We start from the raw sequence: 23,746 nt of genomic DNA, 5'->3' as shown, positions 1-23,746 counted from the left end.
GTTGGAGACGGCGGCTGCAGATAGACGATTACATAATGGTTCGGCGAAGGTCAACAGAAGGAGCGCCGCATCTGATTGGACTATTTTTTATTATTCTTATTTTTTCCTTTAACTGCGAACTAAACGGGGAAATTCCCTTCTCACTCAGTTATATGTATGTAGTTCTTAGAGTAATGTAACGTTTTTCAGCTTTGTGAGATATCCATATTAAATCTTTATATTAATAATCCCTGCTGTGAATATTTAATTTGTAACCTGCACGTTGTAGCCCTGAGAGTTGCAACATAGTAAATTTGGCGTCCGCTACTTTATATTTATATGGCTATACTTTATATGGATATAAAAGTTTTGAAAGCAAAACGAGAGTTGCTGAGAACAGCGTTTACGGTATGCTGCAACGATATAGCTCAGAAGATCGAAAACAAAAGTTTAGGAAGTGACGAAGTCAGTACGTTGTTTCGGCAGATTCAAGACAAACTCTCACGTTTGGAAACAACTCAAAAAGAAGTTTCGAATTTGTTGCTGAATGATGATGCCCTTCAAGATGAATATTCCGAAGATTTTTTGAAAGCAGAAAAATACGGACAAGTTCTGCTTAATTTGTTCACTGTTAGAAAATTCAAAGAAGGGAAATTCGGTTACGGAAGGAACAACAACCGAGCAAAAAAGGAAATTCAAGCTTCCGAAACTTGAATTGAAGAAATTTAGTGGAGAACCGAAAGACTTTCTTGCTTTCTGGTCCCAGTTTGAGAAAATCCACATAGATAACTCTATCGTCGATGAAGATAAATTTCAATATCTTTTACAATGTGTGGTAGCAGATTCTAAAGCGTCAAGACTCGTAACAAGTTTTCCGCCAACTAAAGAAAACTATTCAAAGGTGATCGCACAACTTAAAGCACGCTTCGGGAGAGATGAACTTTTGGTTCAGATTTATGTACGGGATCTACTTTCCATAGTAATGAAAAATGCTGCTGGTAGGATTAAAGTAGATTTAGCTGAACTTTATGATTTACTTAAGAACAAGCTTATGGCTCTTGAAAGTCTCGGTAGAACTAAGGAAAAATTTGCAGAATTTCTAGAGCCACTTGTTGAGTCCTGTTTACCAGAGACTGTTCTTCGTGCTTGGGAAAGAAGCCGCTCGATAGAAGATACTGCGTCACAGCAAGATAGTGCGCGTTCGTTGGATAAACTTTTGTGCTTTCTCGACATGAAGTGCAAAATGAGGAAATGATTAAGCTCGCTCGTACCGGGTTGGGAGCTTCACGTTCTGCACATTTGCGTCCGCATTGTGATGATCCGGGTTTCTCTACAGCTGCTGCCTTGGTAAATGTTCAAGACAATACAGGTAGGCGAAATTTACGTTGTATTTTTTGTGAAAAATCCCACAATTCTGCCGAATGATTTTCTGCTCACAAAATGTCTTTAGAAGATAAACGAAAGCTTTTGGTGCAAAAGCGCGCCTGTTTTCGCTGCCTACGAGTTGAATATAGTTCACGGGCATGCAAAACTAAAGTAAAATGTTTAACATGTGATAAATTTCGCTATACCATTATGTGCTCAAATGGCGAACCTGTAAAGCCAAATGAAACTGACAGTACTGTTATTTCCAGTAATGTGTTGTCTAATCAGTCAACTGTTAATGAAAATGTGTATTTGCAAACACATGTTTTACAAATAGTTTTTGAGCGTAGACAACTTACAATTCGTGCGATTTTGGACAGTGGTTCTCAGAAATCTTATCTTTCAGAAAGGGTTATCGCATTTTTGCAACTGCGTCCTAAATCGAAACAAACCATTATACACGGTTTGTTTGGGAGGAGAGAGACAAGTCCTCATTCCCATTTAGTGTTTGATGTTAATTTAAGAAATTTTGAGGGCACTTATGACCATAACTTTGAAGTACTTTCTCAGAACAAAATATATGGATGTGTTCCAAAAGTAGTTGATCCCAATACCCTAAAAGAATTAAAAGAAAAAAATATTACCTTGCCTGATTTGTAAGCTAAAGAATATGACATTGAGTTGCTTTTAGGAGCAGATGCCATTGGGGACATTATTACTGGCAGTTCTCTGAAACTGAACTCCGGTGTAACTGTAGTTGGGACTAAATTCGGATACACTGTTATTGGTAAAGTAAACAGCTTGCAGCGGCAGCGCCAAACAGGCGATACGGACTTAAAAACTGTACAGAAAAGCGCCAATTGGCGAAACAGTAAACCCGTTTGGCAAACCTACAGGCTGACGGGGAGAGAAGAATTTTCACCGGCAGTCAAGTGGAACTACTTCAACAAATGTGTGCGTCTCCGCTTCGCCGAGATATGTGAACTTGTGTACTCGCATCTGTACTGTGCTCTGAATTTCTTAAGCCGTTATAATGTACCCGGCAACTGTTACTTTTCCTTATTAAATTTGATTATTAATTGTAACATGTCTATCTTAACTAAGATTTCGGCTTTCCTAGTTAATGTTAGGGATATTTTCGTATGCACGTGTTACCCACACGTACATCATTGGTGACCCTGTCCCTCGCTCCTTCTGTTTCGATCCCTAATGACTATCTGTCTCAATCTTTGTTAAAAAACTAAAAATATGCCTTATTTTGATGCCAATGCTCTTCCTTATGACTGATAAAGGCTCCACCCTATTTATTTCCTCCTCATTTTATCGTACGGATTACACGTGGTTTATCACACTTAAGGAGGATTTACAGGTATGTGGTCAAATTTTTTTAATTATCTGTGATTGGTCTTAATTATGTTTTTGTGATATGTTTTGCTCTAAAATTATAGTTTTAATTTAATTATTGATTGTTTAAAATTGATCTTTGGGTAATATTTGTGCTCACACTTTTATTGAGATATTGAATGTCTTCATTATTTTATTCTAAATTGATACTGTTTTGATAAGGTATAGTGCAAAACATTAAGTTTACGATTTACGATATATTTATAATTGGCAACCATGCCAGGATCGGAAGGCCAAACCAACGAGGAATCGAATATGGCGGTTCAGGAGCCACAAATCTCACACGTGGCAGTTAAAATTCCCCCTTTATGGAAAAAAAATGTTAAACTTTGGTTTATTCAAGTTGAAAGTAACTTTGCTTTAGCGAAGATTAGTAGCGATAGTACAAAATACAACCACGTGGTTTCTTCGATAGACCCTGAAACTCTTTCCGCAGTATCAGATATTTTATTTAATCCCCCAGCGACGGCTAAATATGATGCCCTTAAAGCTAGGTTAATAGTAGAATTCTCAGATTCGGAAAGCGAGCAAATACGCAGACTTATTTCTGAATTGCATTTAGGGGACGACAAACCATCTCACTTATTGAGAAAAATGAGAGAATTAGGTGGAAACTGTATAACTGACGAATTTTTAAAATCATTATGGCTGCAAAGGTTACCTTCCGAGGTGCATGCCATTTTATCAATAAGTTAGGAATCCTTAGACAATTTAGCAAAAATGGCTAACAAGATAGCTGAAGTGCGCACGCCAACGAACAACAGCGTGTTCGCGGTCCAGGCAGCTTCGGCGAGTTCCCCCAGAAACCCTAACGATTCTGGTGCCCCCCCCCTCGAGGAGCTTAACTCCTTAAGGAGTGAAATCTCTGCCCTAAGTAAACAAGTCGAGCGACTCTCCCGCGGAAAAACGAGGAATAATTTCTCCCGGGATCAACATAACAGAGCACGTAGTTTTTCGCGTGGGCATTCCCGAGAGCGTGTGAACAATTATTGTTATTTTCATTCGCGATTCGGTAATAATGCACGAAAATGTCGAGCACCTTGTTCCTTTTCTCAGAACACTACGGCCCAGGAAAACTAGTAATAGCGGCTGTCGATCGAAATTCATCGGCAGTCGCGCATTCCTGTCGTTTACACGTTTACGATAACAGATTAAATTTAAACTTTTTGATTGATTCGGGCTCGGATGTTTCATGTGTGACACCGACTTCTAAGTTTAAGAAAATGCATCCTGATTCGCTTCAATTATTTGCCGCGAATAATTCCAGAATTTCTACGTATGGAACAAAATTGTTAACTGTGAATTTAGGACTTAGACGAAACTTTTCTTGAAAGTTTTTAATCGCCGATGTACCAGTGCCTATAATAGGAGCCGAGTTTTTAAGGCATTTTGATCTTTTAATCGATTTAAAACGAGGTAGGCTTATCGATAATACTAAGAAATTAACTCGTATTGGTTCTCTTTCCGATTCTAAAAATTATTTTTCGGTAAAGTTAATATCTGGTGATTCACCATATCACAGAATCTCGAAAGACTTTCCGGAAGTACTGAAGTTAAAATCCGATTCGGGTAGAGTAAAGCATAGTACGGTTCATTACATCGAAACAAACGGTCCTCCTGTGCACAGTAAACCGCGTAGGTTAAGCCCTAAGTTATACGAAGAAGTAAAAAAAGAATTTCAATTTATGATAGATCAAGGTATTTGTAGACCATAAAAATCAGCATGGTCATCACCTCTTCATGTAATTTCTAAAAGTTCGGGCGACATACTGCCAGTAGGAGACTACCGAAAACTAAACGCGTGAACCGAACCCAACAGATACTCTATCCCGCATTTACAAGACTTTAATAATACGCTTAGCGGAAAGACAATTTTTCCAAAAATTGATATCGTTCGGGCATATCATCATATACCAGTCCATCCGGATCATATACCGAAAACTGCAGTTTGCACCCCATTTGGTCTTTTCGAATTTCCGTTTTTAAATTTCGGACTGTGCGGAGCAGCTCAAACCTTTCAAAGGTTTATGAACGAAATTCTTGGACATCTAAAATTCGCCTACGTCTACTTAGATGATATTTTGATATTTAGTGATACGGAAGATGAGCATAAATCTCACCTACGTACTGTTTTTGAAAGATTAACTTCATATGGATTGACAATTAACGCTTCGAAATGTGTTTTCGGCGTTCCGGAAATATCTTTTTTAGGCCATATAATCAATAAAGATGGTACCAAGCCTCTGACGAACAAAGTGGAACCGATACTTAACTACCCACTTCCTAAAACGGTAAAAGATTTGCAGAGATTTTTAGGATTTTTAAATTTTTACCGTCGATTTTTACCCAACGTAGCCCAGAATCAAATACATTTAACTTCGTATTTAAAAGGGGCTAAGAAAAATGATAAGACAATCCTGAATTTGTCTGAGGAAGCGCGGAGTGAATTTCAAAAGTGGAAACAGCTAATCGCTAATGCTGTTCTTTTGGCACACCCGAAGAAAGATGCCCAGTTGGTTTTACAGGTTGATGCGTCAGACTTCGCGATCGGTGGAACGCTATCATAAATAGTTGATAGAAATTTACAGCCTCTCGCATTTTTCTCACGAAAGCTTTCGCAGGCGGAAAGGAACTATAGTGCGTATGATCGAGAGCTATTGGCAGCCTATGCTGCTATTAGGCATTTTAAGCATATGTTGGAAGCACGGAACTTTTCTTTAATCACCGATCACAAACCGCTCACGTATGCATTCCGACAGCGTTTGGATAAGTGTTCACCTCGTCAGGCTAGGCAGTTAGACTTTATCTCACAATTCACCACTGAAATTCGCCATATAAAAGGTTCGGAGAATATCGCTGCCGACGTACTTTCGCGTATAGAAGCAATAAGCATGCCTAACCCTATCGACTATGAGGAAATCGCTAAAATGCAAGAAATCGACCCAGAATTACAAACATTGCTTAAAGAGTCAAAAGTTCTATATCTCAAAAAAGTTACCTTACCGAATTGTAGCTTACCGATATATTGCGATGTGTCAACAGGTAACGCCCGTCCTTACATTCCTCCGGCATTCCGTGAGAAAGTTTTTGCCACCTTGCACAATTTGTCTCACCCCGGCATTCGCGCATCAACAAAGTTAGTATGTTCACGGTTTGTTTGGTCTTCCATCCGCAAAGATTGCGCGAAATGGGCACGGCAGTGCATTCCGTGCCAGAAAGCAAAAGTAAGCAGGCATACTAGAACCCTGTTAATGAAGTTTCCAGACCAATCACAGAGGTTTGATCACGTCCACCTTGACCTTGTTGGTCCCCTACCTCCTTCTCAAAATAATTATTACTGTCTAACTATGATAGATAGATTTACTAGATGGCCCGAAGCAGTACCGATACCAGACATAACAGCACGCACAGTAGCACAGGCTTTCTATAACCACTGGATTACTCGATTTGGTTGTCCGACTGTTGTTACTACCGACCAAGGGCGACAGTCTGAAAGCGGCTTATTTCGAGCCCTTTCCCATTTATTGGGAATCAAGAGGATCAGGACGTCTCCGTACCCCCCACAGGCGAATGGACTGATCGAGGAATTCCACCGTCCTTTGAAAGCTGCCTTAAAAGCGCACGATACCAGTGACTGGGTGGCTGCCCTTCCAACGCTGCTGATGGGTTTCCGCCCCGCTCTCAAAGAGGACATAGGAGCAACCACTTCTGAACTGGTGTATGGAAAGACTATCCGTCTCCCAGGAGAATTTTTCAATCCGACACCTCCGAATGCGTCCCCCAAACAGTTTGTGGAGGATTTAAAATCTTACTTTGCCAGTGTCCGCCCGACCACGACTTCTAGCCACGGCCAGCGAACATGTTTCATTCATCCACGCCTTCACAAGTCCACATATGTGTTTGTTCGACACGACGGAGTTAGAAAACCACTTCAAACTCCTTATGATGGACCATTTAAGGTGCTAGAAAGACGAGATAAAACGTTTGATCTCGAAATAAAAGGGACTAAGCAAACGATCTCCATAGATAGACTGAAACCCGCTTTTGTAACCATGGACTCTTCTCAAGTTGCTTCCAAGAGTGTGAAAAAAACTTCGGACATTTGTATCACCCGTTCTGGACGATTAATCCGACCCCCGCATCGGTATGTCACATTTCGTTGACACTGCGGAGGGAGTATGCAGCGGCAGCGCCAAACAGGCGATACGGACTTAAAAACTGTACAGAAAAGCGCCAATTGACGAAACAGTAAACCCGTTTGGCAAACCTACAGGCTGACGGGGAGAGAATTTTCCCCGGCAGTCAAGTGGAACTACTTCAACAAATGTGTGCGTCTCCGCTTCGCCGAGATATGTGAACTTGTGTACTCGCATCTGTACTGTGCTCTGAATTTCTTAAGCCGTTATAATGTACCCGGCAACTGTTATCACCGTTGACAGAACTATCACCGTTGACAGAACGTAAACTTTTTAAATCACTTTTCGTGTAAATCACTTAACACTTGAAAACACTTTCACCATACAATATCAACACTTAATAACACTTTAAATCACTTTTCACCTGTGCCACGTACATAACTTTCACGATAATTTGACACAATAACACACTTTTCCACTTTAAGAACACCACATAAATGCCTTGTATATTATTAGAAAATTCTGGAATTATTGCTGGGTTGGATGTAACTGGTACATTTTAATACATAAATATTGAGTGCTATAATCAATAGTGACCAGCAAGTAAATTGCAGACACGTTAACACTTTGGATCACTTTTAATCACGTTAAATCACACTATAAATCACCGTTGACAGAATGTAAACACTTTAAATCACTTTTTGCGTAAATCAATTAACACTTGAAAATAGTACGTACACCATGCAATATCGAAACTTAATAACACTTTCACGTTAACACTTTAAGGTGGTCTACTACAGCAGCATTACAATACTAAAAATTTTTTTACACGCAGAATCGCTAATTAAGAAACTATGTTGCGTGAAATTTGGCAGAAATATAAAGCAATAGGTCAGTTTTCGAATCACAATGTTAGAATCAGGTTTGAAATGAAATTTACTTAAATATTATATTTAAAAAAAATTAGTTTGAAATACGTAATTTTAATGTGTAGTTTGGAAAGCCATCAATAAATGGCGCTACGAGTTAAAATTTAACATTGTAATCTTATTTCTGCAAAAATTCACGAAGTAATTGATTTTGATATCAGTTATAAATCATATTTTTTTCTAAATAATATTTAGAAGCGTTTCATATATTCCTTTATACACATTTTTCACTAAACATTGTCAGCTGTCAGAAGAATGACGTTTACGGCAACCCTATTGCATTGCTATTCCGCACTCGTTTTGTTTACATTTATTTGTACTGTGGTCAGTTTGCAAAAAATATGCGAAAATATCAGGGACGACCGAAAAAACATCCTGGTTTTAATAAAAGATCCAGAATTCAGCGTAAACGTCGAGCTCAAGAAAAAAATATGAAATTAAATTCCCGAGATGTGGAAGATTCCGAACAAGCGGATGTTTTCGAAAGGTGAGAAATAATTTATTATTTATATCGACTACCCCGTGTTTATGATTTCGTAGTAAGTTAATTCCGAAGTAAAATATGCGTATTTTTTTTATTGAAGGTCAGAAATTATTGATACAACTGCATCTGTGTCAAAGGAGAATCATTGCCCGGATGATTTTTTTACAAAGTAAGTTTTTTTTTTTTTTTTTTTTTTGTATGTTTGTGTATGAGGGGATGCTAATAATTGTTTAATTCTGTTATAACAATTTATTCCTCCATTCACACTAAATTGTTGGGAAATATTGAAAGGGTAAATTCCAATTCACAAGGAATTGCTGAAATAATTGAATCTTTTCAAAAGTATGAGCATGTTCTTGCGATCTAAATTGAATTCACCATCATTACATGTATTATTGGAAATTTTATAGTCATATGTTTGCTACGAAATGCTTTGTCAGTTACCTATGGTATATTTTTACAGGTGTATGCACATTTATTCATGTGCTCGCTGTTCAACTTGCTTTTTTTTATTATGTCATTTACATGGATGTTAAAACTTTCTTTTAGCGTTGGAACATTTTATGATCATTTAGTAAAATTTATATATAAATATATATTATTGCTTGTTTATTTATGGTTCTGTGTATTTGTCATGTATGCATGTTGTGAAGTGTAGTTTTTGAAAAATATGTCACAAATGGTAAATTCCACCAAAAGCTGAATTGAATTGATATTGGGATGCAGGTAATTAGAAAATATCTGCTGTGTATTTTGAGCATAAACCAAACTAGTGCCAAGAATGGGACCAATACGCTCAGGCTTGCTTAGCCCTTTTGCCATTGTCCAAATTGAATTATCTCCAGTATAAAGGGAGTGAATGCTTTCTCTGTATAACAATAAAATATCTGTCTGATCAAAAATCTACCAATAAGAAACTTTTCATATGTTATGTGACAGACTTTCTGCAAACAGAAGTCCTCAGCTCTGTTCTTGTACATGTTTTTTAATTGTGGTTCAGATGTGTACTTCTCAAAGGAATTCTTCTCATAGGAAGATTATCTGAACATTTAAAAACTATATTCTGCTTTTAGGGGCCTAATATTTTATGCCCCTAAAACTAATATTGAAATTTCTAAAATGTTGAAAAATATGTCATCTGGATTCTGTACAAAAAATATAATCCCTTTTTCATTTCTGCATTTGCAATTCCTGCATTTTCTTTATTCCTACATTTTTTAATTGGGAGGAATTTCATTCGCAGAGCCCTCTAATTTATTCTTACAAATCATGTAGTAATGTACCATTTTAGATAGATATAAATAACACATTTTGTAATTTTTCTAAACTGTGGTTATACAGTATGATATAATAGCTACACAGGGTATGGCGAAACAGTATACAGCAATATCTGTCGCACTGTCTGAGATGGGTGGTAGTCATACATAGCTTAATGCTTAAATTTGTTATGTGTTATTTATTTATTCATGTTTTTTTTTAATTATGTTATAGCAGTTTATTTCTTTCATTCTTAGGTCCGGAAGTGAAACATTTGACTTTTCTACGCCAGAAGTTACAGCTGATGTTCCTAAGACAAACCAGGCTTTCCTGAGGTAAGTTGGTTTATTTTTAAAATAGATATTAGCTGTGCATGATATTACAGTTACTTAATTATGGTTAACTAATTATGTATTAATTTAGAAGTCAAGCAACCAAAATCAGCGTTATATTTTCAAATAGTGAATATTTCAAAATATGATGCTGATTTTTGTTGCTTGACTCTCAAATTAATACTTGGTCGGTGTGTCATTGTATCTTAATTAAACTAATTATGGTTCTTTTCTTCTCAGTTCTGATCTGGACATTTCAGTTATTGACTCTGACGTAGAAGGTAGAAATACAAGCTCTCTTTTGGGGTAAATATGTATTTCTCTATGCCAAAATTAAAATGTCATCATTTATGTTTTTCTTTTATGGTGTTACATTATGTTGTTTACATACTGATAGCTATTAAAACTGTTAAATATAATATTGTAGCTATCAAAAAGAGGGGGATGAATTTGATTTGTACCAAATTTGGACGTTTTGCATGAAAGAACTTGAAAATAAAAGATTTTTTTAAAAATATATTCATTGAAATCAGTGAAATTTTCAGACGGGACACTGAAGCAAATGAAAATATTTTGGGGTTTGATTCTTTTGATGGGAGCCTCATCAATAAGCCTACTATCTTTTTTAAATATTGCTTCTTTTTCATTGTTTTCATGATGTTTTATGTTCCCTTCATGAAAGAGATTTTTAATAATTTAAATTTTGTTAATAAAATATAACGCAGAACGCTGTTCGAAGATATCGCAGAGCTCTTGAGAAACTTCAGCAAAATACTGCGCGCTTCCCCGGGGCTAAAGGAATTGCTGCCCGTAAATTGCTGAAAATAAAAATGAAATCTGTGATTATGTGGCTATTATTTTTTCCATATATATTTATTTGAGGAAAACCAAAAATTTTATTATTTTACAGAATTTTTAAGAAAAATATAAGGATAAAATTTTTTAAATAATTCTGATTACTACCTTTGCTTTCCTCTAGTAATGTGCCTCAAATTAGAGCAATTAGACAACAAATTTAAGTCGTGATCTTTTTTTTTCCAAGTTTTTTTTTAGGCTTAGGAGTATAAATTGCTTATCCCCACAAGACAGTGCATCTTCTTAGTATGCCATCCTAAGGCTCCGTTCACATGATGGTATAAATGTCATAGACGCATAATCATAAGGCACAAAATGTGGGAGCTCCATTCACACCTGCGAGAGAGGGTCTAAGCCATAGCCAATTAGAGAAGCTAAATTTGTGCATGCATGTATGTGTCTACAGCTTTCTCTCTCAATAGGTTTTATGTATATGCTCTGATTGGCCGACTCTTATATCAAGTCGGCACAAAGTTGAAAACTTCAAGCTTAAAGCCCAAACTATTTTTTGTGACATAGCAAGGTCTGACTACAAAGCGTTGTTAGTTGGGAATTATGACATTTATACAACGGCTTGAATAGAGCCTTAGAAAGCCATTTGGTAACTGAGTTATCCACCATGAAAGAGTTATTCTTGCCCCTCTGAATTCAGTGTTTACTGGAACACGAACATTTTATACTCAGGTGTAGAGGCCCTTCATGTGAAACCTCCGGCACACAAAGTACTGACTAATACTGCACGAGCAAATGACACTGCGAGCATGGAAGCAGCAGTTGTGAAGATGACTCATCTTCTTGTAGTAATATACTGGTAATCCAGTGTATTATTATTGTTAATTTATTTGCTATCTGTTGCCTAAATTTCCTAAACCTAATTGCGAATGGGCTGCCTGCATGGGCGTTTTCATGGTTTTCCCCGTGTATATGAGCTATTTCCCTTAGAAAGTCCTCCATGAAAGCATTCCTCCTCTTAGGAAGATCAAGTGCTTTGCTGTCATCAAATAAGCCAAAATGTGATAAAATTTTATGTGGGGAAATGGCAACAATTTGTTCTGATATGGAGAAAAGCAGCCTAAATCAGCTTGCAGTATTAGGTGCGTTATCTACTGGCAGTGGATTTTCACAAGAGGAGGAAAAGTTTAGCATCATGGAAATTCCGTATATGAGCAACTCGACCTTTGCTTCTTGTGAGCGAACTACTGGCAAAATAATACAGGGATGTGCACAGGAAACTATGTGTGCTGCTATAGAAGAGGAGAAAAGGCAGGCAGAACTTCGCAATGATAAAGATAATGATGGTTATCACTGTATAACTGTCATTGTTGATGGAGGTTGGTGTAAAAGAAGCTATGGGCATGGTTACAATGCTTCAAGTGGCATATCTGTTATTATAGGCATGGTCACCCAGAAAATTTTGTTTGTTGGAATTCGCAACAAAGTGTGCCTTATATGCAGTGCTATTGAAGATGGCAAGATGCCAAATAAAGTGCACCTTTGTTGGCGAAATTGGAATGGGCCTTCTACAGGTATGGAAAGCAGTGCCATTGTGGAAGGTCTGAATTATCTCCAGTGTGTTCACAAAATACGTTGTACTCGACTTGTTGGAGATGGAGATGCTAACACAATGGCCAATGTGAAAGAAAGCGTTTCATATGGAGGACGGGTGATCAAAGTAGAATGTGCTAACCATGCTGTTCGAAGATATCGCAGAGCTCTTGAGAAACTTCAGCAAAATACTGCGCGCTTCCCCGGGGCTAAAGGAATTGCTGCCCGTAAATTGCTGAAAATTAAAATGCCACTGTTAGTCAGAGGTGCTAGAGTAGCTATAAAAGCTCATGCTTTACCTAGCCATTATCAGCAAACACAAGAAGCTATTGATGCATTAGTATCTGACTTGAGAAATGGGCCACATCATGTATTTGGCAAGCATGATGCTTGTAGTGCTTTTTGTGCAAAGAAAGGTGCAGAGTTGGACAGCACATACAATGAAATTTTTTCCTCGGGTATGTTGCAAGCTATTGAAGCAGAAGTGGGAAGAGTACTGATATCGTGTAGCAGTACTCTTATTTGGAATGCCACAAATAATCCTGCTGAAAGCTTCATGAGTCAACTGTGTAAAACATCTGGTGGAAAAAGAGTTGATTTTTCCAAAGCTGGTGGCATGAACAGGCGTGCGAGTATTGCTGTCATGGCTATCAAAATCCAGCACAGCAGTGGCAAAAAAATGCACAAAAAGCTGTAACAGGAAGTAGCCCCAGGACTCCAACTTTGAAATTCTTAGCTTCCAGAAATAAGCGCCATGTAAAACGTCTTGAGAGACGTAGACTTTTTGACACTGAGAAGAAAAAGAGAAATATGAGAAAAGCAGGACATATTCAGAAAGGTGGGGATATTTCTTATGGTGATTTTCCTGAGAAACCAGACCTATCAGATGAAGCATATGAATTGGCAGCTAAAAATTATTTTATATCAATTGAAGTTCCAAAAAAAGATTCTTTTGAGGCCGTAACACGTGGACAGTCATCATCTGAAAGATGGCGTCACGAAAGATCAAGAAGAATATCATCATCCTTTTTCAAAGATGTTGCTGATAGGCGTCCAACAACACTCAGTGCTGCTTTAGTGAAACGTATCATATATAATGATAACGTTTCAACTAAAGCATTAAAGTATGGCTTGGCTAACGAAGCAGTAGCCTTAAATCAATACAAGGAAAAGCACATGGGAAAAAACATAAGATGTTGTGGCCTTTTTATTGATCCTAAATAACCCTTTCTTTGTACTTCGCCAGATGGATTGATAGACGAAGATGGATTACTTGAAATAAAATGTCCTTATACAGCCAGATTCTCAGCAGACTTGTCAGACTTTTTCAGCAAGCCTAATTCTGTTGGTCTTCGGATGGATGCTGATAATAATCTTTATTTACCGAAAAGCCACAAATATTATTTTCAAATTCAAGGGCAGTTAGCCATAACAGAGAGGAATTGGTGTGATTTATATATATGGTGCAGAGAAGATGCAATCACATTAAGAATACCCGAAGACAAAACTTTCTGGATCAGTTTAGTTCCAAAACTCGAAAAATTTTACGTGAATTGTATTCTTCCTGAGCTTGTTGATCCAAGAGCACCAAGAAAAATGTCTCTTAGAGAACCGAAGTATATTGTTGATGCTAGAGCACAGAATGAGAAACAAAAACAGGCCACTGCTTCTGTAAAACAAACGCAAGAAAAAAGAGAAATTGAAATTTCAGAAGCAGATAAAATTATTTCATCTCCTAGAAAGAATGCAGGAGAGAAAAGAATCAGGAAACCAAAAATTATTTTTGATTTGTAATCAGTAACAAGCCAAGCCAGCACACCGTAACATTTTCTACGTCTGAATAAAAACTATGCCTGCAACAAAGCATTATGATTAAATCCATACCTAATTAGAATATTACCCCATTTCTCTAAAAAAATATGTTCAAAAAGTCTCTGCTTTCAGAAATAGATACGTCTGATCAATTCTGCCATAATTCTGTAATCAATACTTGAAGCTAGAATCTCCTGTGCTGCACTGCCATTGCATCTCTTTTCTGAATGTTTCATCATCCACTTCTCATTCTAAATATTCCTGTGTGCTTTCATTTATAGCTGCTAACTTGTTGTGAACATTTTCTGCACCACATGTTATATTTTGCAGTGTAAATAATGCGTGCAATCATATATTTTGGTTTTAATCATCAGTAACTTTGGTAAAACTACATTTATGCAAAGAAGACTTCCATAAAGTCACAGTTTCTGTGAAAAAGAAAATAAGTTTGATGACCTCTGTCATAATTCAATAAATAATTTTTTAAAATAGCATCACCTGTGCTGCACTAACATTGGAAAAAATTAAAGTCATCTCTTTTCTGAATGTTTCCTCATGTACTTCTGTTTCTAAGTATTCTTGTGTGCTTTGATCCATAGCTGATAACTTGTTGAGAATATTTTCTGCACAACATGTTATACCTCTGAACTTAAATAATTGCGGTAAAGAAGTATTTTGGTTTGAATCATGTGTAACTCCAATATAAGTCCATTTCTCCAAGGAAAACCTCCAGAAAGTCACTGCTTCTGTAGAAAAATAAGCCTGATGAATTCTGACAATTCAGTAATCAATTTTTGAAGATTACATCTTCTGTGCTGCACTGCTATTGCAGCAAATTAAAGTCATCTCGTTTCCGAATCGACTTCTGTTTCTAAGTATTCTTGTGTGCTTTGATCCATAGCTGCTAACTTGTAAACATTTTCTGCGCCACATGTTATACTTCGCTATGTAAACAATACCTGTAATGATGTTTTTTGGTTTCAATCATCAGTAACTTCTGAATAACCACATGTCTGTAAAGAAAACCTCCATAAAGTCACTGCCTCTGTAGAAAGCAAAACAAGTCTGATAAACTCTGCCATAATTCAGCAGTCATTTTTTGAAGATAGTCTCCTGTGCTGCACTGCCACTAATTATTAAAGATAGCATCGTTTCTTTTGCCCTACCGTTGCAGAAAATGAAAATCTTTTCTTTTCTGAATTTGTTCTAGTACTCATGTGGCCTGATATGCTTGTTCTCTAAACATTCCTGTATATTTTCTGTGCAGCTGCTAACTTTTTGTGAACATTTTCTCCACCATACTGTATACACCTGCTTATAAACAGTGATAGCCATTAAGTGATGTACATCTACATATACTTAATTTGAATACAAGAAATAAATATATGTCTGATGAACTCTGCCCTAATTCAGTAATCAATTTTTGAAGATCTCCTGTGCTGCAGTGCGATTGCTGAAAATTAAACTGATCTCGTTTCCGAATGTTTCCACGTCCACTTCTGCTTCTAAATATTCCTGTGTGCTTTCTCCATAGCTGCTAACATTTGAACATTTTCTGCACTACGTGTTATACTTCACAATGTAAAACAATGCCTGCAGTGAAGTATTTTGGTTTCATTCTTCTGTAATTCCAGTATAACTCCATTTCTCCAAGGAAGACCTCCACAAGGTCACTGTTTCTGTAGAAAAATGTGTCTGATAACTGTACCATAATTCAGTAATTAATGTTTGAAGAGAGCATCTCCAGTGCTGCACGCGATTGCTGAAAATTAAATTGATCTCTTTTCCGAATGTTTCCACATCCACTTCTGCTTCTAAATATTCCTGTGTGCTTTCTCCATAGCTGCTAACATGTGAACATTTTCTTCACCACGTGTTATACTTCACAATGTAAAACGATGCCTGCAGTGAAGTATTTTGGTTTCATTCTTCTGTAATTCCAGTATAACTCCATTTCTCCAAGGAAGACCTCCACAAAGTCACTGCTTCTGCAGAAAAATGTGTCTGATAACTGTACCATAATTCAGTAATCAATGTTTGAAGAGAACATCTCCAGTGCTGCACGCGATTGCTGAAAATTAAATTGATCTCTTTTCCGAATGTTTCCACATCCACTTCTGCTTCTAAATATTCCTGTGTGCTTTCTCCATAGCTGCTAACATGTGAACATTTTCTTCACCACGTGTTATACTTCACAATGTAAAACAATGCCTGCAGTGAAGTATTTTGGTTTCATTCTTCTGTAATTCCAGTATAACTCCATTTCTCCAAGGAAGACCTCCACAAAGTCACTGCTTCTGTAGAAAAATGTGTCTGATAACTGTACCATAATTCAGTAATCAATGTTTGAAGAGAGCATCTCCAGTGCTGCACGCGATTGCTGAAAATTAAATTGATCTCTTTTCCGAATGTTTCCACATCCACTTCTGCTTCTAAATATTCCTGTGTGCTTTCTCCATAGCTGCTAACATGTGAACATTTTCTTCACCACGTGTTATACTTCACAATGTAAAACAATGCCTGAAGTGAAGTATTTTGGTTTCATTCTTCTGCAATTCCAGTATAACTCCATTTCTCCAAGAAAGACCTCCACAAAGTCACTGCTTCTGTAGAAAAATGTGTCTGATAACTGTACCATAATTCAGTAATCAATGTTTGAAGAGAGCATCTCCAGTGCTGCACTGCCATTGCAGAAAATTAAATTGATCTCATTTCCAAATGTTTTGTCATCCACTTCTGCTTCTAAATATTCCTGTGTGCTTTTCCCGTAGCTGCTAACTTGAACATTTTCTGCACCATGTTTTTCTCAGAGTAAACAGTGCCTACAATGAAGTATTTTGGTTTTATTCATCAGTAATTTAAGTATAACCACATTTCTGTAATGACCTCCACAAAGTCACTGTTTCTGTAAAAAAATGTATCTGATGAACTCTGCCTTATTTCAGTAATCAACTTTTGAAGATTACATATCCTGTGCTCATTCCCATTGCAGAAGATATCTCTTTCCGAATGTTTCCTCATCCAGTTATCCTTCCAAATATTCCTGTGTGCTTTCATTTATAGCTGCTAACTTGTTGTGAGCCTTTTCTGCACCAAGTGTTATACTTTTCAATGTAAACATTGTCTGCAATGAAATATTTTGGCTTCATTCATCAGTAATTTCAGTATAACTCAAGTTCTCCAAGGAAAAGCTCCACAAAGAAAGATCTCCAATACAATTATTTACATTGTGTATTCTGATAGGCTTTAGAAATTTTTGAATGTATTGGAAATTAATAACTTGGCATCGAAAGTGAAATTACAATTGTACTGAGTAAAAAGACACGTTTTATGTACAGGAATTCTATTGGACATTGGGTATTTCCTGTATGCTACAACATGTGCTTTATAAAGCAAAAAGATACGTTGGATTTACAGGAATTCTATTGGACATGAGGGACTTTCCTGTATGCTACAACATGTGCTTTATAAGGCAAGGACATTGCTTAAGAGGGTATAGATATCGTTTGCGGAGAGGACTCCGAGACAGTGAGCGTTAAGTTGCTAGTTCCCCTCGCTTTGTGTTTCGCCTGATACTGCTATAGTAGTTTGGTGCGCCAACTTCAGTTAGGAGCACTGTAGGAAGGCCTAGCGTGCCATAAGGTTTTATTGAATTTTTTACTGATTTCTGCATTATTAATGAGCAATTTTTTCCAGTTTATTGTTTCTGAGATCACAAACTTGGAATATATATTCGAAAGTAGTGGTTCCTCTCACTGCTGCTGAAGAATGTGACCTTGATTTCTTCAAACACCTTAAAATGCTTGCTCATAACGATTTCCTGCAGAAGCAAAAATGAGCATCCAGAGATGAAAGTTTCCAAACTCTTCAAAGCAAGCGGATAGCATTGAACAGCAACCTGGGGATGATGAAAGTTATAAAATCTGGTGACCCCGCAGGCAAGAAAATTTAAATGATGATAGCTGCTATAAGCCGATCGGCGGAAGTTCAGATTCCGGCAATGAGCCAAGAAGAAATAAAACTATTTGTCACCAGCCAGAAAGAGTAAGAAAAGTGTCTGCTAACATGAGAATGAAGGTTTTTGATGCTGCAAAAAAGCTGATGGAAATAGAAATGCCAGTACCCAGCCTGACATTCCCCCCCCGGGGGTTGACGTAGAGAACTCTGCGAAGCTACTGGCTAGGATCTGTACCTAGGCAGTCTCGGCCACGGGGGTATAAAAGTTATGAACTTAGTGGTTCTGAAGGCTCTGGGAAAGGTCACTTATTGGCCGGCCTCGGAGTCTGGCACGTCCTAGCGCGGCATGGTACTAGTAGCCCGGGGGTTTTCCCCCAGATTCGCTGGGTAATGTCCCGCTGCGACGGGCTCGCCCAAGCGACTGGTAGGAGCATTAGACGACCGGTGCTGCCTGGTGTCTTATCCAGGTGGTGTGCTGCTCCCTTGGAGGATAATAGTGGAGGTTGAACCTCCACGACATGCCCAAAGGGGAAGTAGGCCTGCAGTGTGATTTAGTTCACGGAGCAGGGAAGCCTAAAACTTACTTACTTACTTACCCAGCCTGACATGTACACTGACAACGATGCAACCCAGGAGAATCAAGATAGATTCTGCTACACCAAACAAGTGGCTTGCATTAATCCTATCACAATTCAGGACTCCTGATTCAGCTAGAAGGACATCCATACAATGATATTTGAGAAGAAGACATACAAAATTGAGTATCGTGTAAAGATGATTGCTTCTATCTTGAACGTGGATGATCCACTTGTCTACAAAACTCATAACCATGCTAAAAAATAAGGACATCAAATTTCAGTGCATCCTGCTCTCACAAGAGAGAAAGGTGATCATTAGAAGCCTTCCCAGCTCCACATGTTAATGCTGCCTCATGTTGCATAATATAATAACACACACACTGGCCAATCAATAAGAAACCTTTCAGATTTTCATCTGAATGCATGCTAGGGATGAAATATCCAAATTTTTTCCATGATGTGGATTATACTTGGTTAAAATGCCAGTAAAAGTGAGGTGTAAGAGTGCTTTTCATGATGAATGAAGTAAAATGGGGAAAAAAAGGCGGCAGATCGTTCACCATTTGAAAAAGGGGCTTATTGTTGGTGCACATTTAGTGGGGGCATCGATTTCAAATCCTTCTCTAAAAAATGTAACTGCAGTTCGAGCATAGTTTTCAAAGACAGTGATCGGCGGTATCTCCGATGAATTGTACGGCAGAACACGGATTCAACTATCACAAATCGTCAACCAAGGCTCTTCCCAACAAATTTCAGCTAGAACTATGCGCAGCGAATTGCAGAGGGATAGGAATGCATAGTTTTGGTGCCTGTAAGAAAATCACTCAGTTCTGCCGACATGCAAGACTTCATTTTCAGTGGTGTCGAGAAAAGACACTGGACATCTGAGGATTGGAAATGGGTAATGTGGTGGGATATTACATTATGTATTACATATTAAACATAAGTTATGGGTTACCTCATAACTACAGAAGGTTCCTGTTCGCTGCCAGAAAAGGTTGAAGTAATCTGCAATGTAAATTACCGACAATACATGAGCTTTGTTCATTTATGGGCATGATAAAATTTTATCGATGCTTTTTGAAAAATGCTGCAGAAACTCAAGGAATCATACACGAAATGTTAAAGGGTGATAAAAAAAGATCATTGTAAAGTTCCATGCACAGATGAAGGTGTTTAGTGTATTTAATTATGGCAAAGCACACTAGGGCAATCTGCCTAAGAGAAGGGATGCCTTCGTGGAGGACTTTCTAAGGGAAACTGGCTCATATACACGTTACACATGGGGAAAACCACGAAAACGCCCATGCAGCCAGTCCGTTCGCGGGATTCGAACCTCGGACCGAACTACCAGTGTTCAGCGATTTTACCGCTCTGCCGCTGGTAGGCCTGCACAGATGAAGGAATTCACCAGTTTGAGAAGTGCAAATCTGATTTAGTCAATGGTGCCCTTTTGTGTTTCCCAATGGATTACCCTTTGTGTGCAGATGCATCAGACTTTCCTATAGGATCAGTATTGCAGCAATTGGAAGAACAAGAACAAGACTGAAAACCTATTGTGTTCTACTCTAAAACATTAAATAATGCACAGAAGGTTTATAGTACCTATGACAGAGAATTCTTAGGAATACATCTTTCTGTCAAGCATTTTAAACATGTATCGGAAGGACGCAAATTCATCATACTTAATGATCACAAGCCACTGTCATATGCATAGAAGCAAAAGAATGGGAAGGCATAACCCAGACAACAACACCAACTTCAGTATATATCGGAATTTTCAACTGATATTCAGCATATTGATGCCAAAGAAAATTTAGTTGCAGTTGAAGTAGTCTCAGTTACTGGCTATGAAGCAGTAGCAGATGCTCAAGAATATAATGAAGAATTGCAACATTTAATGACAGGTAGTGCTTCACTGAAATTTAAATCATCTACATTAGCATTTTGGAAAACATTAAGATGTGACAGCTCAACAACCAGTATCAGGCCTTTTATTTCAAAGCAATTTAGACAACAAATGTTTCATCAAATTCATAATTTTGCTCCTCTGGTATCAGGACAACTGTCAACGAGATGACTGAAAAATTTATCTTTCCAAATATAAAGAAAGAAATTCACGAATAGACTTAAAGTCCTGTTAATTGTCAAAGGAGCAAAGTCAACAGGCATACAATATCTAAAATAGCCGAGTTCCAAGCACCTCATGCTAGATTAAGTATTGTGCAAGTTGACCTGATTGGGCCATTACCACCATCTGCTGGTAGGACGTATTATCTGACATTTATTGACCCTTTTTCCTGTTAGGCAGAAGTAGTTTCTTTACCAGATATCACAAGAGAAATGGTTGTCAAAGCATTTTACAATCATTGGATTAGCAGATTTGTTGTGCCTAGTTCCATAATCTCAGATCAAGGAAGACAGTTTGAGTCGCAGCCTTTCAAGAGCCTTGCAAAAGTATGTGGTGCTAAAGTTTTACGTTCCACTCCCTACCACCCACATTGCAGTGGGAAAATTGAGCAGTTTCTCAGAACTTAAAAAAATGCAATAAAGGCTCACAGCAACATCAGATGGACAGAAATCCTTCTAGGATTCAGAGTTGCAATATGTCCTGATACTAATCACTCTGTAGCTCAAATGGTATATTTTATGCAAATAAGGTTACCATGTGAGTTTTTCGACTACCTACCACTAAAACTAAACCTGAACCATTTGTAACAAATTTACTGTCTTTTATGGATCAGCACCAGTTTATCAACTGCTAACAAACATAAAATATTTATGCATAAAGACTTGAGATCATGTTCTCATGTGTTTGTGAGAACTGATCGTGTGAAAAAGGCACTTGAATTTGCTTATTGAGGGACCATTTTTTTGTGGTGAAAAAATATGATAAATATTTCCGAGTCTTAATTAAGGACAGACAAGGTGACTGAAAATAAAAAACCATTTCACATTTCATGTACCCAAAATTCTGATACTGTACCTAACGTCAAATCTATTATTCTAGATGGTATGAAAATCAGAAAATGTGTTGGATTTAAGGACTAATGTTTTGTATATTTTGCTATACTTCATCATTCCTCTGACATCATCTTCTAAATATTAGTAAATATATATCTGCATTAGTGATAATCAGCTGTGAGCACATAGTGCACCATCTGCAACTCATTTGGGTATAAACTATGCTAGTGATTATAATGTCCTTGCTTTTTCCCATATGCCATATGTTGCAAGAAATTTTGTTATATGAATCTAGCTTCCTGTGAGGAATTTCTGTGATCTTTCTAGTATGTATGGTCAAGAATTAGGCTTGTGATATACTGTCATGATTTTGCCCACATGTTCCCTGAATATACTACCATTTCCTTAGGAAGACTTCCAAGACGAATACTGTTGTGAGTTCTAAGCCTAACTATGGTTTGGAACTGTTTATAATGAATTATTGGGATTCTGCACATGTAATGTGGATGCAATTCTATTTCCATTTAGAAGATTTTCTGCAAAGGCAATGCTTTAGCTGTGAGATAATTCTGTTTTGGAAATAAAACTGATATTTATTTAGATTTGTGGTATTTATAAGGCAGTTTATCAATAGCAGGTAGCATCTTGCCTCTTTGCTTTGATCAGGGCCTGTGCAACCAGTGGTAGTCAAAATTTTATAATTTAGCAGAGGGCACTGAGCAGCAAAATTTAGAGGCAAAAAAATGTTCAGAACTTACGAAGACATCAGCCAGCAGAATTTAGGATATGCAGAGATTGCACTGAGTGGCAATAGTGCCATATGTTACATTTGCTATCTGCATTATTAATTTGTGAAACAATTTCAGCTGTTTGAAAATGCATTTTTCTATTAGAAATTTGTATTTCTTGCAATTTCTTTTTTTTTGGGGCGGGGTCGAGAATATGGTGTTAAAAATATTTTATAATTTTCTTTTTTTTTTTTTTTTTTCAGGTGAAAATTTTGTGCATGATTTGGCTTTCATTGAGACGTCTCTGGGTCAGGAGTTACTAAGGAAGAGAAACTTACATGCAGGTTGAAGCATGCAGTGTCAAATGTATAAGGAATATAAAAGATGCTGTATATTAGTATAAGTTTGAATAACCATAATAAAAAAATTTCTTGAAAATTGTGTTTTTTCTGCGAGTTATTAAAATTGGAAATAATTAATTACAATATTTATGAAAATTTTCGAAAATAAAAATACAAGTAGTATTTAAAAAGTACTGCAAAACTCATTTTTAAGTAGAAAAATTATTCTCAGATGAAATTCTTTCGATTATGCAAAAGGACTTTTTTAGTATTTGAAAGGTTCATTTGAACCCAACAACTGAAACTAACGTATCCCCAGTTTATTGATACCAATCATTTTGTTGGTATCAATGAACTCACTACTTTCTAAAAGCATTTCTGTCAATTACTAAGGGCTAATGAACAAGTGTTGAATTCTCAAGATGAATGTTGCCGAAACAGAAAAAAGTGTACTTCAGAACATTCTGCAGTAGCTCAAACAAAGTCACGGACCTCATCTATACTGTAGTCAGAGAGAAATTATTCCCCTTCCTTTTCTTTCAAAAGCTGAGTTTCCAAACGCACAACGGGAGGCCGTTGCTAAAAGCTGTGGAACCAGTTTTATAGCTATTTTTAGCAACTTGTGAGCTGTTTTTCAGATAACACAGTAAATCTCGGGGAGGGGGAATTTGAAATCATGATCACTGCCGGTACGGCAGAATTTAGGTACAGCAAAATTGTAAAATTCAGCGAAGCATCAAGCAATAAAATTTTAGAATTTTGTGGGAAGGGCACTTGACAACAGAATTTATTGCGTACAAAGTCAGCAAAATGCATAGCGCCGTACCTGATTCATGATACAGCAGTATTCATTACCAATAGCAAACTTGTTTGAGGATAAGTTCGAAAAAATGTTTTCTAGTTGTTACCTAAAATCGGTAAACAATAATCTTTGAAAGATTATTCGATTATATCGTTACTAATATGGTAAAAATTTGAAAAGCAATCAGAAGCCGTATCTCTAGGGTCTTCACGTCACGATTTATTTTTATTTGTTCGAATATGATATTTATATCTCTCTTCCTACAAGTATGTATCTTC

The 23,746-nt window shown here is 37.2% G+C and overlaps 1 protein-coding gene across 1 annotated transcript; it reads left to right on the top strand.

Annotated features, from left to right (window-relative positions):
• Window positions 1-1,554: 1,554 nt before the first annotated feature.
• LOC146992751 (uncharacterized) lies at window positions 1,555-22,763 on the top strand. The gene is made up of 5 exons (XM_085808794.1): window positions 1,555-1,652; window positions 8,398-8,466; window positions 9,812-9,889; window positions 10,127-10,192; window positions 22,589-22,763. The coding sequence occupies exons 1-5, from the start codon at window positions 1,555-1,557 to the stop codon at window positions 22,590-22,592; spliced, it is 315 nt and encodes a 104-aa protein (XP_085664920.1). The 3' UTR covers window positions 22,593-22,763.
• Window positions 22,764-23,746: the final 983 nt, after the last annotated feature.

Source organism: Stegodyphus dumicola, chromosome X2 (genome assembly GCF_044657685.1).
Source record: "Stegodyphus dumicola isolate Sdum_Otavi_A_Nest chromosome X2, ASM4465768v1".
Lineage (NCBI taxonomy): Eukaryota > Metazoa > Arthropoda > Arachnida > Araneae > Eresidae > Stegodyphus > Stegodyphus dumicola.
This window is presented reverse-complemented; position numbering and strand designations above follow the sequence as displayed.